This window comes from Pseudopipra pipra, chromosome 3 (assembly GCF_036250125.1).
Source record: "Pseudopipra pipra isolate bDixPip1 chromosome 3, bDixPip1.hap1, whole genome shotgun sequence".
Lineage (NCBI taxonomy): Eukaryota > Metazoa > Chordata > Aves > Passeriformes > Pipridae > Pseudopipra > Pseudopipra pipra.
Window position 1 is genome coordinate 9,678,622 of NC_087551.1, and position 15,622 is coordinate 9,694,243.

A 15,622-nucleotide genomic window follows, 5' to 3' on the forward strand; every position below is an offset into this window, starting at 1 on the left:
AAATAGCTCTGTGATGCAGGACTTGTCTTTGCATGCAGAGCTCATGCCTCTGTGCAAATGGCCAGGTTTGTCAACGAAGAGGAGAATTTATTTTGGAAGGGAGCTCTGGAGTTCATCTGATCCAGCTCCCCCCACTCTAAGTAGTTTGAAGTTAAAGCCAGGCCTTTCATCCCTTTATTTTGCACGGTTTTGGATAACACACAGCCAGGGTGTCTGCTGACAGTGCTTGTCTAAAGCTTACCTGCAACTGGCATTTCTGTAAATGTAAAACTTCGACTTATCCAGTATAATTCCAGAACATGTTCTTAAATTTCAGTAAATCTTGAGCTCACTGAAACAAGCCAGTGGGTAACTGAATTCCCTGAGTAATTTCGACCAACTGAACATTTTAGTTTGCACTGGGAATACTGACTGGAGAGAAGGGGATATGCTGTGTTCAAAGACACTTTATTGGTGCTTTTTTCAACATGCATTTATTCCAGCAGACACTGAGCCAACATTGATAAACCTCTAGGACACCATTCTTTACAGGGGCTGTGACAGGTAGACTTCCCACCTCTGCCTGTCCCAGCTGACAGTTCTCAATTGCTGATGGTGCTGATGTGGATGGGGCTTAACCATATGGTCTCACTCTGACTTTCTCTCACAGTGTTGAAAACCCGTTGCCCTGTCTCCACTAGCAGCTAAACTGATCTGAGCTCATTGTTGACAGCCACCATCATCAACAGGTCATTTCCCCTCTGCGAGTGTGGCTTTTGATTATGTATCGTAAATCCAAGTGGAAGTGCGGGTACAATCTCGAGGTTCTTGGACACGGTGAGTTTGCATCTACGCAGTTGTTCTACAAGAACAAACTTCTCCTCCTGCACATCAACTTCTTTTCAATTTTTTTTCATCCAGAGAATTCAGTAACTACTTCTAGACTTCCTTTAAAATGGAGCTTTTGTTTACCTCTGGAAGATTTTGATTGAGATTAGTTGCTAGAAGTACAAGTGTAGAACAATACAAACTATTAGTATTGTCTTGCTGCAACCACCCATAACAGTATTTGTTCTCTAATCACTATTTTTTTAAAAAAGAAAGTGGAGAGAGAATGCTTTAAGTGGTTCATTGGACAGGATCTCCCTACAGCAACCACTCCCAGCTTTTATAAAAATGCTGATTATTATATTAGTGAGATGCCTCCTAAGCTGTACCAAATTTACCTTCTCATGCCCTAATACTGGGTTTCTACCCAAGGTTGTTTCCAGAGGCTCTAAGCTGATACACTGTTTACTGCCTGCTGAGAGCAATGCCTTCTCCATCTCCTCTCCCTGGCCTTTGCACACACGTAGCAACCCCTCCCCTGAGCTGTGCAGCCCTGGGCCTGTCTTTGCTCCAGACCTGCTGACCAGAGTCTTTGCACGAGCTGAGTTTTCTCACTAACTCAAGAGAAACAAATGAAGTGTGGGAGTTTTCTAGGAGGTTCAGGGAGCTGTGCTTTAAGGTTTTTTTATTAGACTGACTATATATCCTTCTGATGTGGTAGGCTTAAAATTCTTGCGTTGCTTTCCCTAGATTTGTCTGTGAATGTATCTGTGTCTTGTTCTTTTTCCTTGGCCCTCTGGTTTGAGGACAACAGCTGCTTCCTCCTCTCACTGTTGCTTGAACCAAAGGAGTAATGAATGTGGTGTTGTGAGAACACTAACTTTTCCTTGCTTAGACCAGTTTTCAAATGGAGCTAATGCTACTGAAATTGAGAGTACAACCTCAAGTACAAAGGGTGTGATTAACAGTGAGAGGACTTCTGGCATATAACTTTGAAAATGTTTATAGTTTCATTTTACATCTCAGGGGATTGGAGCAAATAGGCAGGAGATGCTAATCGTAATAATGTTTTTCATGATCAAAGGTATCAGTACTTCAATGGCTGCTATTTGTGTTTCAGCTGCCAGAATCCTGAAACTGGTTATGAGCAGTCAGTATTGGTGGTTAACAGCCTGAAATGGTTTAGGTATGGGAAACACCACTTCATTATTTATTTCATGTGAGTTTGCTGACTTGAATTCATGCTGCATATTTATTTTAGTTTCTGATCAGCTGTGTATTATTCCACTGTGCTTCTCGACTTTTCTGTCAAGTTTCTATCACGAGTGAATTCTTACTGCAAAATTCCTGAACTCTGCCAGTGTATTTCAAGGGGAAACTCACCAGATAGTGCATGATGGTCTGGAGCTTTGATAGTAATGTAGCTGTTACAGCTTTCTTTTATCAACTTGAGAGTCTCCTTGGAAGATAAGGTAGGAAGACATTTCTTTCTAATGAAACGTGGTGGGTCAGAGAGGACTTGCCATGTTCAAGTACTTGTATATAGGCCAAAAATACTTGCAAAAAACTCATAGGAGGAGTTGTGAAACACAATTGAGTATAATGGCTTGAGAAGCTGGAAGGTGCCTGGCATATAAGTGCTTCTTCTCTTCAGACAAACAATACACAACTTAAATACTATAACTGACATTGAGCTTTGTCTCTGACAGCAGTGTAATTATTCTGAAGGTCTGGGGCTTATCCAAAATCAGAGTGGTGAATTAAATTACGTGTCCAGCCAAGATCTGCTCTAGTACAGTCTTGCTTAGTTAGGCTGATAGTGATCTCGCTTATGCTGCTGAATTCAGTTGCCTTCAGTGCAGTTGAATCCTTACTTGCACCTGCATAATTGGGCTCAAGTATCATGTTTGGTGAACTGACCTGGTGGATGAAGAAAAACAGAGTTTGGACTTCATTTTCTTTTCCTTGCTAAGCATGCCTTTACTTTTTTGCACAGAAACAAAGTCCTCCTGCTCAGTGCAATTGATCAGATGAGCTGCAAACCTCAGTTTTATTTTTGCAAAGCATTGGGAAGGCTTAATATAATAATAAAAAGAGAGAGGGAGAACTTAGTCTGTTGCTTCATTACTGTGCCAGGAAATAATCCTTCCTCCCTGACCTGTTCCTTAGCTGTTCCAGCCATGATATGATGTAGTTTTATTTTTTTAACAATGGCTTTATTTAGATTATCCTTTTAACTAATGGTTTTGGCACGCTTTAAAAAAGACACTTAAGGGAGAGGATCTTGTTGCAGAATTCCAATCTGGGCTAAACTTATAGGCTGCAAGTATATTTTTACTTTGTTTAAATTTAATTAGAGAGTCTTCATTTGTGCCACAGTAAAAACCATCTTTGTAACATGTTGAGTTTGCAAGCAGTTGTCTGGAAGGCTGAAGTTTTGACAAAGGATTGAGTTTTCTTTGCACTGGAGCTAGTGTGGATTACTCTGTGCATTTGTGGTCCAAAAGAGATTTCATGTTGCTTTCGATTAACAAGAAAGCTTTTCTTATGATCTTTGATTTCAGCTGGCTGCCACTTCACTGGGAGTTTCGATTGTAATATTTCAGTGCCCCTTTGTGTTAGATCTTCTGTTATCTTTGCTTAACTTTTATATTCTGGACCTTTTTTTTTGCTGGTAAAGATAAGTCTTGCTGCTTCAGTGTGTACAGCCTTAGTGGCGTTGCTTTGGGGGTTAGGATTGCAGCCTTTCTTTTATTTATACAATTTTTAGGTAGACTTCCATATCAGAAGTTAAGGTACAAGCACCAAGCTACATTTCAGGGAAACAGAGGCGTTTATTTAAATGTGTTAACAAAAAAATTAATAAGTAACCTGTGAGGATGTATTAACCTTTTCATATTGCTGAATGAGGGAGGATGACATGAAAAGACAGGACTAGATATACAAAGAAACCCAGTAATTCCTAAACTTGCACCTCTTCATTTTAGGCTAAGTTCTGTTCTTAAAAAGAAGGGCCTAGAACAAGCAAAACATACAGTTACTCCTGCAGCTGGACTTTCCCAAATCCCAGTACAGCAAATATGAGGATGCTTAGTTGTAGGTTTTAATCCCAGAAGCAGTAAAATAGCTTCTCTGTCACAAAACTGGGAATATGTGCTCGTTCCCAGAAGTGGTGCTTTGCTCCACAGACACTGAGATCCAACTCACACTTCTCGTTGGGCGAGTCTTGGGACTGGAGCTTTGTGACAACAGTTACATGTCCACATTTTGGGCTGTGATATTTGCATCACTCTTTTAAGTAATTAAAAAAAAGTGTATCTTATTTCTAATAATATGAGATAGCGACTATAACTTTGTTAGATTTTAAATATAATGAAAATAAAATAACTGTGTATCTAAAGTTACTGACACAAGTTCTTTCCCACCATGTTATTTAAACCATACTTTCAAAATAAAGAGCTTAGGCCACAGATTGGTTTTAAAGTGAAGACTTTTTTTTTTTTTTTTTTTAAGAAAATAGTTTTTTTTGTGCTTGCCTGTTTTTGGTGGTGGTGGTGGTTTTTTTAGTTTTTCTGCAATTAAAATGAAGTACATCCTTTCTAACAAGGAAAAAAAGCCTCAGCTTGGAAGTGATTAGTAAAAGAAAAATACTTCACCTCAGAAACTAGTAAAATTATTGGAGCTGATACCTTCCTCATGCTGGTTTTGTAACATTGTATAGTGTTGATAATATTTCAGAGTTGTTTGGTATAGCTGACCTTGCATCTTTTTGTCCTAGCAGTCATGTTTGCAGACAAGGAATGCCTATTATAAAATAGAGAGTAGAGGGAGGGCGAGCTTGTAACAATGCTGTATTTATTTGTGTAGTTCAAAGCTTATTTTGGGGACAGGTAATCCACACACTTCCATCAGTGAAGTACAGAATGACTTCAGTGTTTTAAAAAGCTTAAGTGCAACAGTGGCTGCTAACCCAGAGAAAAGGGTTTTCTTTCCCTTATGTTTAGAGAATATATGTTCTACAGCTGGGGTTGGTGTTGCTGAAGTTAAACTGAGCGTGCTTGGAAGTCCGTTTTTGAAATTCTAAATAGAACTTCTGCCGCTAAGTTGCATTGAGGTACTACAGTGTATCTACTGCTAAAGGCAGCTCTGCTGATCAGCCTGGCAGACTTGTAGCCTTTGTCCCACTCGCCTGGCACTTGTTTGGCTTGATTTATTATTTTTTTTTTTACTTTGAATTTGCACTGGTCCAGAAGTGTGTCAGACATCTCTGCCAGGTCTGGGCAGTGACTTCTTCATTGCCCATGACAGTTCATACCCTCTGAGCATCGTGCTCTGCAAAGGGATGGCAGGAGACATCCCTAAGCAGGAGAGTAAGCAATGACAAATAGAACATGAGCAGGACTTCTCTGTGCGTGTGAATGAGGCACTGCTGTGCTCAGTGTGAGCAGCTGTTTGTAATTTGAAGCAATGTTCATAAACAATGTCAGTCCAGAGAGGGCCGACCTACCCCTGAAAACTTGCAAGGATTACTTCTGAAGAGCCAGATTTCTTGGAATGAATTTCTTGGAGTCTGCTCTGAGTGGCTGACTGAAAAGGAGCAAGTGAAACAGCTCCTCTAGAACAGATTATTGCTGTTAACTTTGCTCTACTAGAAAAACAGGACTTAAGATTTCCATGGTACACAAAAGGTGCACTTGGAAGATACCCAAATGTAGCCTAGGTAGGTGTATGCAGTGCACACCGTAGGTTAAGGTGGAGGCTTCTCTCAATCTCTTTCTCAGGGTTGAGAAAGGAAGAAATCTGTACTATATTAACCAGTCAATTTGGTTAATAAATAAGTGATGCTGTAAATCATGTGAAATTTATTTTCAGTCTCCATAAAGTACTGCTGTGTTCTGGATTGTCTGGTACTGTTCAAAAATGGCTTGGTCATGGTGCTGTCAAAAGTGCCATTTTTTGTGGCTGTATGCTCTTTTTGGGATATTTGCCCATTGGTGTTTCCTATTTCCTGAATGGAAAAATTTTTCTTTGAGAGAAAGCAGGTGATTCTTTGCTGCTTAAAGCCTGCCTCTCAGTGCATACAGGTACAAAGTGCAAAGCCAAGGTCATTTCTAGAAGTGAGTTTGCAAGTGTTGAGAGGCTTTTGCATGTCAGAGAAATGCCTGAAATGAGAAAGAAATGTAGGTTTTCTTTCACACTTGTGGTAATTCAAATCTAGCTCAGTCTTTAACTCTTCAACTACATTTGTTTTGCATGCTTCTTCAGGTAGCTTTTACATATGAGCTGGTATGTACAGAGAACCTGAACCCCGGCTTTAAGCACGGGGGTTTGTGGGTTATTTTTGGTTTTTTGTTTGTTATTTTTCCCAGAACAAAACATGGAGTTGCCATATAGAACTACATACTTTCTCTTATTTGAGGGTGACTTTTTTCTGTGTACACAGCAAATCGAAAACTTTAGCGACACCTTGAAAACTTCCAGCTGTAAGTCAAATGTTGAACATAATGATTTCCTTAGCTCTTAATTAAAACTGGACCATATGGTCAGACTAAGGTCCCTTGGGTCCCTATAGAAATAGTACAGCTCCATCTCCATGTTGAGGTGTTCTGTCCTGGCCTTTTTTGCTGAGAATATATTTGGTACAATAACGTCAAAAATTGCATATGACAAGAACCAAGAGTGCCTGCCAGTTCTCTCTTGTACCTGTTAAAGAAGTAACTGAATTACTTTCTCAACCAAGGAGTAGAATTTAGAGATGGCATCTCCAGCACTGAATTCTTACTACTCTTTGGGAATGACCTTCTTTGTTGTTAGGTGTTAGTGCCGGCATAGAGGCAAAATGCAACTGCCTGTTTATTTTTATAAGCAGCAAACCTCTTATCCAAATTGGATTAGAAGTGTAGGAAGCAAAGTATTATGCCTGTCTAGATATGCTAAATCATGCATTGCCTGTGGGATTAGAAAGGGAAAAAAAAAAAGATATAATTGACTAGCATGGGATTTTTTTTCTCTGAGCAGTAACTGGGAACTGGTAGGTGGTCTAACATGAGGAGGTATTTGGACTGTCCTGTTTGCATTGCTGACTGTAGGAGGTGATGAACTTGGAAACTAAAGTGTGCAAAAAGTTAGTTTTGTGTTCATGTATAAATACAAGTTGTACTAGCATAGAAGTCAGTTCACCTGACTCCTTAAGAGGCAGCTTTTAATGTATCTGAACATATTTCAGTATACCTCTACCAGAAACCTATTGCATGTGAAAAGCAATCAGTTCTTGCTCTCTTGGGTTATTGCCTAAAGTAATATTTGTTCTGTACCTGAGCTCATACAACAGTATTTAAAATATTCCTAAAAAGATGTGCTTGAACGTCAGAAATACAGGAAAAGGAGGTACTGAACCAGCTGTTTCTGTGTAGAACTCTAATATATCCTTGCAGGCCACTATAAAAACCTGACCCTTGGCTTTCAGAGAGGAGGCCTCTGACAACTCTCCAGAGGTATGTAGGTCATATGCTTTTATGTGTAAATGCTGGAGGTGATACCTTTAAAAAGGGCCAAGTTTTGTACCTTATATGAAGACTGTCCAGAGTTTGAAGTGAGGAGGAGGAATATGGTAAGATGGTATGTTTATTAGCAGTGACTTACAGAATATTCAGGTGTGAACTACAGTCTTGGGACATTCACATGCAGAGGTGAGGAGGCCATTTGGAGGTTATCCAGCACATTTTTTTACCAGAATTGCAGATGGACTACAATTGAAATGGTGAGTGTCAAGAGTATACATACAGTGTGGTTAGGAATTTAGGATAAAGCAGAGGGAAACTGATAAACTTGATTTTGTGCATCACAATGTCTTTGAGTGAAAATGTATTTGCCTTCTTTTAAGAGATCCTTTTGTGTGATGTGGGAGTTGATTAGAAACTGTATAGTTTTTCAACTTTGTCCGTCCTAAGATATCTTTCCCTACAATGTGAGCGTGGGGAGACAGCCAGTAAGAGCTGAATTTCTACAGCTGAATACTTTTGTTGTCTATTTTTTGCTGGTCTGTATGAAATGTTTGTCATCACTGAAAGTGAGGCAAAGATGTTTTCATCACTGAAAGTGTTTCTGCTTCTAGCAACTGTCTGTCTTAACATTCCCTGAAGAAGTCCATGGTCAAATGATCTGGCTTTGTGGTAATGAAAAATTTCAGGTAGTGCAGGTTCAGCTAGTTCTGCTGGTACCTTAAAAGGCTTTGCAAGTATGAAAACTGTGTCTTGGAAATGAATTCAAATTGGGCCTCTCTTTCTTTATTTAGGGGAAACCATAATACCTGAAGCTCAGAGAGTCTGAGTTCTGATGTTGAAAGATGGCAGAACAACAGCTAAAAGATTCTTTGAGGAAGTGCTTGTTCATAGCCGAGGTTAATTGAACCAGAAAAGATCGTAGAGAACTTAAAAAAAAGTCTTTAACAATAGCCTTTTCCAGGTACCTGGGAAACTCAAGTTTATTGTCTTGGAAGGAAGCCTGGTGCAACTACATCTGCGTGTTTCTGACTTGGCAGATGGCTTGTGTCAGTTCGACCTTTTGGGAAACAAATGTGTTTGCCTCAGAATGAGGCCTTGCCTATCCTTCTTTCAGTCTTTGATTTTTAGGAATTGAGTGTGTCTGATTCTTCAGGAGGTGCTTGAGAAAGCCAGGTGAAGGACCATCCATGCTGATTTCAGCTGGGATAGAGTTAATTTTTTTAGTAGCTGGTTCAGTGCTGTGTTTTGAGTTTAGGATGAGAATAATGTTAACACACTGATGTTTTGGTTGTTGCTGAGCTGTGCTTACTCTAAATCAAAGACTTCTCAGTGTCTCATGCTCTGCCAGTGAACAGGTGCACAAGAAGCTGTGAGGGACCCTGGCCAGGACAGCTGACCTGAGCTGGCCAAAGGGATATTCCATACAATAGGATGTCATGCCCAGTATATAAACTGGGGGGAGCTGGCTGGGAGTGGCTGATCAGCTGCTCAGGGATGGGATGGGCATCGGTCAGTGGGTGGTGAGCAGGTGTGTTGTGCATCACTTCCTTGGGTTTCATTTCTCTCTCCTTTTATGTCCTCTCCCTTTCCCTTATTATGTTTTATTTTACTTTAGTTAAATTACTAAATTGTTCTTATTTCAACCTGAGAGTTTTACCTTTTTTCCCTGATTCTCTTGTCCATCCCACAGGACAGGGGGAGGTGTGAGCAAGCAGCCACATGGTACTTGGTGGCTGGCTGGGGTTAAACCACAACACCATCTTGAGAGCAGCTGAATCCCTAAATGCCTTACTGAGGCAACTATTGCTGTTTATTAATGAACTGCTTATTGGTCCACATTTCTCTTGTGAAGCTGTTTTAAAACACGGTGTGGATCTCACCCTTTCAAGTGTTTAATCAGCCCAAACAATCTTTGGTGTGGCTACAGCAAGCTCTCTGCAGTAGTTTTTGGGAAATGTTTTTATTTTAAGCAAACATTGGATCCAGCAGTCATAGGAAGGCTGTAAACAAACACGAAACCCCAGACTGGTCTGCAAGTCTGCTTGTCATCTGCTGTTCTCCAGCATTCAGTACACCTCTACTATTTTCTGAGGGAATGTGTGTCTTGAGAGGCCATTTCATACTTAAAGCTCCCAGTCTCTTGGATTGATAGCTCCATATCTGGTAAGCCAATTCCTGCTTTGAGCAGGAGGTTGGACTAAATGATCTCTTGAATTGCTCTGTGATTCCATGAAGTCCCTTATGAGGAAAAGAGTTGACTCAGCCTCTTGAAAACACATAAGCACATAACAGTCAGCTGTCCTGCTGTCCTGAAGGTATTCCTTCATTCGTGCCTGAGATTCCTTCAGCTTCTAGTAAGGTTAACTATGAAATATGTTCTCAGTCCAAGGATCAGAAGTCTTGCCTGCACTTTTCCTGATGGGGGTCTGTCCCCTAGGAAGTTGAAAGTACTGAGTTGGTACAGTGCTGAAAGCCATATGTGAGCAGAGATCAAACTGAAGACAGGGCCAGTTATGTTTTGCAGTCTGCAGGATGGGATGTGGATTGATGGTAACAGGCTGTCCTTGAGTAGAAGGGCTTCTCTGGTGTACCTGAGGAACAGGCACTTGAAGATGGAAGGGTGGAACAGAACTTCATGAGAAATGCTCATTAGGTTTGTCTGATGGCAAAGTGTGATTAGTGTCATGGGAAATGCCTCTCTGCAGCATGAGGACTTGTTGCCTCTGTGTCAGTAGCCTGCCTCAGCGACAAATTGCTCTACTGTTGCTCAAGGATCACCATGGCTGGATGAAAGACATTTTAGAGTTGGCAGATCTGTTTGAAGGAGCATTTATTGTGCCTTAAGAACTTGAGATTCTACTTGGGTCTTTCACTCAGCTGTCCTGGAAATCTAATTAGCCTCTTCTACCCCCTCCTGAAGTGGTCAGTGTAGAAGAGTTCATGAAGTACCATCTACCCTTCATGGCACAGAAACTTGAGATGCAGAAAAGGGTTCTTATCTGGAAGCTGTAGCTCTAACAATGGACCTTTGTTTGCTCAAGAATTTTTTTACTTCTCACCATAAGCCACCACAGAGTAGTGCAGAGGATTAGGTCATTTCCTTCCCTTCTCCTCTTCCTGCAGATTATTTGATTAACATTTCTATTGTATACTCTAAATAGCATGTTCTTGGCTTCAAGCTGCTTCTCCCCCTTTCCCCCCCATAATCTCCTTAAAACACTGTAGTATGACTTTTTATTAACTGTATAACATGGGAACTCCTTGAACAGAGATTACATGTGACGTAACACAATAAAGGATTAATGGGGCTGGTAAGTCAGTAATCTTCCCTTTTTTCTTCTTCCCTCATGCACCTAGGGTTAGGCTTCTGGGAACCCCTTAACAGTGTTAATGCTTTGCAACACATGTAATATTTGGGGGTTTTTGGATATTGTTTGCTTTGCTCAGAGTTCAGCCACTGACTTTGTGGGAAGAAGAGTTAAGGTGGTGTATAGTGCATGTTCAGCATTCAGTATTGAATTTACAAGCCTGCTTCCCCCTTGGGACCATTACAGATCCTGGTCTTCCACATTTTTGCTCCCTTTTCTCAGTGTTTCCTTTCCTTCAGACTCAGTTCTTATGTACCTGTGTACAGCAATTTCAAGCACTTATCCTGTGCGGGGCTTTTATTCCACTCCCTGCCTGTTCTGCTAAATAAAATTATCAACAGCTGTTGAAAATGTCCACCTTGAAATTTGGCAGTAATACACTGATGAGGTTAACTCCAGGGTGCAGAGCTTGCCATTCAGGCTTCTTGGCAGTGTGGACACGAGAGGCCATAGCAGTAAGACTTGTCTTTTTAGCTGGAACAGCTAGAAATGTGTTCCTCTTCAAAGCTCATGTTGAATGTCATGTGAAATCACGTAATTGTATCAAACTGTTCAGCATCTGCTCGTGAGTCAGATAGAGGAACATGACGATACAGCCCTTTATTTCTTTTAACAAGTTCAAGGGAAGAACCTCCCCTGCAGTTCAGCATCACTTCATGAAATTAGCAATGATATCTTGGGCTACAGATTCCATTGTTTTAGTCTGGCATGGTATCTCTGCTCCAGGAGAAATCAGATGGCTTGCCTAGCGACAGCATGCTGGAGGCATTTGCTTTCAGTACACAAGACAGAGCATTGGGTCTTGTGTGGAGTGAAAATCATTAAACCCTCCTCCTCATAGAAGTGAGGGACATTGTTGACACAGGAACAGCTGAGTTGAGCATGGCTGTGAGTAAACACAGTGGTTCAAACTCTGTAGAGTGAGATTCAGAGGCAGCCACACAGCAGTGTGCCTAGGGGCAAAATAAACCTCAAAAAAACCTGCATTAAGGTGGGGCATGGTTAACTATGGAAAGGACATTTTCTGGTGTTGCTTGATAGCAGAAGCCTGTGCTCCAGAATACAGTGGGTCACTAATAGGAAGGCAGGTAGGGCACAGAGAGAAGGATTGTTATCTTCAAGGAGGCTGGGTGGGGCATATCCACCTGCAACTGCTCACTCTGGAGCTTCTTAGGTGGCATAAAGTAATCCACAAGCTTATTAACCTGAACTCTGAGCAGCTGGGTCTGTAAAATGAGAAAATAAAGGAGCTCTAGAAACAAATTAGTCTTTGAGTTGTGCTTTTCAGGATGAATGCTTTTGAAACAGTGCAAGTGTTGCAACTCGTGTGAGAAAAGTAATTGGAACGTAGAAGTGGTCCTACCAATAACTTATCTCTGCTGTTAAATACCTGAATACAGAGCACCCTTTGTACTCTTGGTGCCATATCTGTGTGTTAAGTGATACTAATGCAGTCCTCATGTGGTTTTCTTTTTTTTTTCTTAAAAACAAAATTGCAAAAGCAAACCCTATGCCCTGCTTAAAACAGTATTAAAGCTGTCAGCTTTGTATAGGCCAGGACAAAATAGAAAATACTTGAAAGTGATGGGGGAGGTGAGGTTGTGTGACTCTTCTAACCCAGTAAAAAGTGCTGTTTTAAGGATCTTCATGTTACCAGTGGAAGAACTGGGTTTGTGTGCCAGTAGGGTGAAGCCACTGACTTTTGGCAGGGAGGAGGACTCAACATTAGTCTCAAGATGGGACTTGATGAGTTTCTGGCTTTACTGTTGAGATTGATCCAGAAGGTCCCTATCCCCTCACTTGCATTGGTATAGCAGGTTTACAGAATAAACCCACAGACAGATAAGCAAAATTATTTGGGTTAAAATAGTTGGAGGTTTGTTTATTTTGGTTTTTTCCCTTAGCCCTTTGCCAGTTTAGTAATCTGATAGCTGTGATAATGACCATACCATCTCAGATCAGTGTTCAGGAGCACGATTTTTTTGGTGACTAGAAGAGTGGAAATGAGGGAGCACCTGTACATTGGTATTTCTCCAGGCACTTCTCAGTGTTCAGCAGCAGTGGCTCAATCACTTCTGTGGAGCAAAGTGGTATCTTTGTGCTTAGTAATCTATGATAGGAGAAAAAAAAAAAGTGTCTTTGAGCCTATGTATAGTTTTATTATCCAGAATATCCTGTGGCAAGGTGTTCTGCAGCTGAATTTTTCAGGTAGGTGCCAAGATCCTGTAACAGGACAGCCATACAGTATTACTTAGGGGAAGATTGGCTGTGGAGGATAGGCTGAGGAGAGAGAAAACAGGTATGCATTCACCTGGTTTTCAGCAGTGAAGCTGCCATATGTGGAGTTGCAACTTATGCTGTGTTGTGGCATTATGAACAGAAAGCTTGTTTGACAGTTCTTAGATTTAAGGTTACCCAATGACTATACTGTGAGCTGAACTAGGAAAGAGATCCAGCTGAAAAACAGCAGAGTGGATATACCAACTTTTAAAAATGTTGACAGACCAGGCCATAAAACTGTGCTTAGAAAGCTGAGGTGGCAAACCAAGGAGGGAGCAGCAGAAACAGGAGCAAGAGTCACTTGTAGAACTCGGGGGATGCGAAATGTCAGCCTGTGTATTGTACATTGCTTGGGCCAGGTTAACCAGGTACACCTTCTTGGCCCACTACAACTGTGATGTAAAACTTAATGTAAAGGTTAAGCTGCTGTGTCATATCACGCTTGCAGCAGCCTTTGAGCATTTGCATGATTGATTGCGAGAGGCGGCGATTTGGAAGCTGTGGTAACTTGATCACCACTTTATGGCTCAGACATTTAAATTATCCCACCCACCGGCTCGATGCAGCGATTTCGATGTTGGTGGAATGAGAAATGAGCTCATAACCTGGTCTGGCACGTGCAGATTTGCCTTTCTAAACGTGCATCCTACAGGAATGAGCTGTTCTAGAATCATTGGCCACAGGTGGTGTCTGCGGGTGTGTGGTGTGTCCAATTCTACGGCGTTAGTGAAAACCGAGGTAGCAACGCCTGAAGAGTTTCTGCTGGTATAACACTGACTGTATTAAGAAATTACTCTTTGTGTGGGAGGTGAGGAAAGCTAGCTGGGCTAATAAATGATGGTTTAAAAAAAAAAAAGAAAAGGTATAGCATGCATGGGTACAGTTATGTAAGAGAAGGAAATAAATCAGTGTTTCTCTGAGAACCTCAACCACAGAGCTGCCAGGCAATTGGGCCGCAGCAGTGTTCTCAGCACACCCTCCGCTTCCTTTTTTCCTTTTCGGGGCGAGGGATGGGTGAATTGATGGAGCGGGAGCAGGATGCCGGCTCTGCCTCCAGCCAATGCTGTGTGGTGCAGCCGTGTTTACCCGGCTTACGCAAGGCAGAGCCAGCCCCTCTTTAGGCAGAAGGCGCTACCCACGGCTGAAGTGAAAGCACTCAGAGCAGAGTCACTCAGTCTGGCAGTTGCCGGAGGTTTTAAGGAGTTGGTGGTTTTCGGCTGGTTTTTAACGAGATCGAAGTGTTGGGCTTTTTTTCTTCTCTACTGTGTGGAAATACTGAAAGGACACAAAGATTCCGGTAAGTGCTCTGCATGCCACCGCTTTTCCCTTTTCAGTGTGGTATTGTTTCAGTCTGTCTTCAAAAGCCTCCTCAGTTGCAGTGGTTTTCAGTGATGTGGTGGAAAGGAAATGTGAGAGCGGGCAGTGTGTCTGCAGGCTGCCCTTCCACCTCAGAGAGGAAGAGGCATTCAAAGTGCCCGGTATAATAAATGCTGTTTGCTCGTAGGAAGCACCAGTCACTTCTCATTTTTAGGGTGCAGAGCAAGATGCCTCGAAACTGTCATCATTACCTAAGGGAATTTCTCATGGAGCTGTTAAATATTTGTGTTGTCTTAACTGAAATAGAGGCTTTAAATGTAACTGTAACTCCTATTTTTGCAAGATGGTGCAGTATGCTACGTGAAAAGGCTTTAATGTAACACAAATACCTATTTAGCAGATACTTTGGTACATGAACTGCCTCATCAGGAAGTCAGAGGCTCATAAAAGCCAAAACTGTAATGTTCAGAAATGTAGAACAAGAAGTCATTGTGGTTTTTTGCAATTACAGGCTTCTCAGCCTTATAGTCCAGTACAGGTACATCAGACAGTGAATCTTCCTGGATTCATTCATCAAAGCTGACTTGTGTAACAACCCTCTTAAAAATAAGACACATCTCTTTTGGTCTAAACTCTTAAGAAGTTTTGCTTTTGTCACTGACTTGACATGGAAGTTGGGACTGCTTATTTTTAAGGTAAATACTTTGTAATTTGTCTGAAGGCAGTAGAGATGATAATTTTAAAGGTTTCTACCTGCAGAGTTCTCTTTATGAGAACCGTACTTTTGCCACATTGTACTCATATTGAACAAAGTTGGTTTTTTTTTTCTTTCCTGCCTGTACTTTGGCAAGGCACTCCCTGAAGGTACAAATAGGTAGTGCTATGGCTAATGAACACCTGATGTTCTCCCAGCAGGGCTCTGTGTAGCATTGTTTTATGGCTTCTTGAGATTATAAATAATCTTCATTTGGTAATCTGAGTGAAACAAAATCAAAACTATACCTTTTTTAACGTAGCCCACAGAGTTTGTAGTAACAGCCAAAGTGCAGGTGCAGCCAAAACCTCATGGAGAAAGCTGCAAATTGATCTCCTGAAGTAGCTTTTGTGAGTAACTTTGACAGGTAGTTCAGCTGATGGAGCAAGTCCAGGCTGTAGCATTTGTCCCTCTGCTAAAAGGGAGTGCTGGCGGAAGGGCCGTGCCCCGTGTGAGAGTCTGTGCATCATCACCAGTGTATCCAAAAGCTGATGTGGAGGATAGAGGTGGCAAGGGGGCTTAGGCTGCGTGGAAATGTAGCACTGGTGAAGAACTTTCTCAGCTAATTAAGGATAGAGATAATATTGCGGTGA

General features: G+C 41.5%; 1 protein-coding gene across 3 annotated transcripts in view; it reads left to right on the plus strand.

The window, feature by feature from the left end:
- The window catches only part of PELI1 (pellino E3 ubiquitin protein ligase 1), a 43,483-nt gene that overhangs the window by 12,017 nt on the left and 15,844 nt on the right, over window positions 1-15,622 (plus strand). The window contains exon 1 of one of the 3 annotated variants that reach the window (XM_064647652.1): window positions 688-816. The exons of 1 other annotated variant lie outside the window; for it this stretch is intronic. In XM_064647652.1, coding sequence (XP_064503722.1) covers window positions 762-816 — 55 coding nt within the window. In that variant the 5' untranslated portion in view covers window positions 688-761. Of the gene's footprint in view, window positions 1-687; window positions 817-13,994; window positions 14,256-15,622 lie in introns of those variants that run through there. One more of the 3 variants, XM_064647651.1, reaches the window with a different exon arrangement.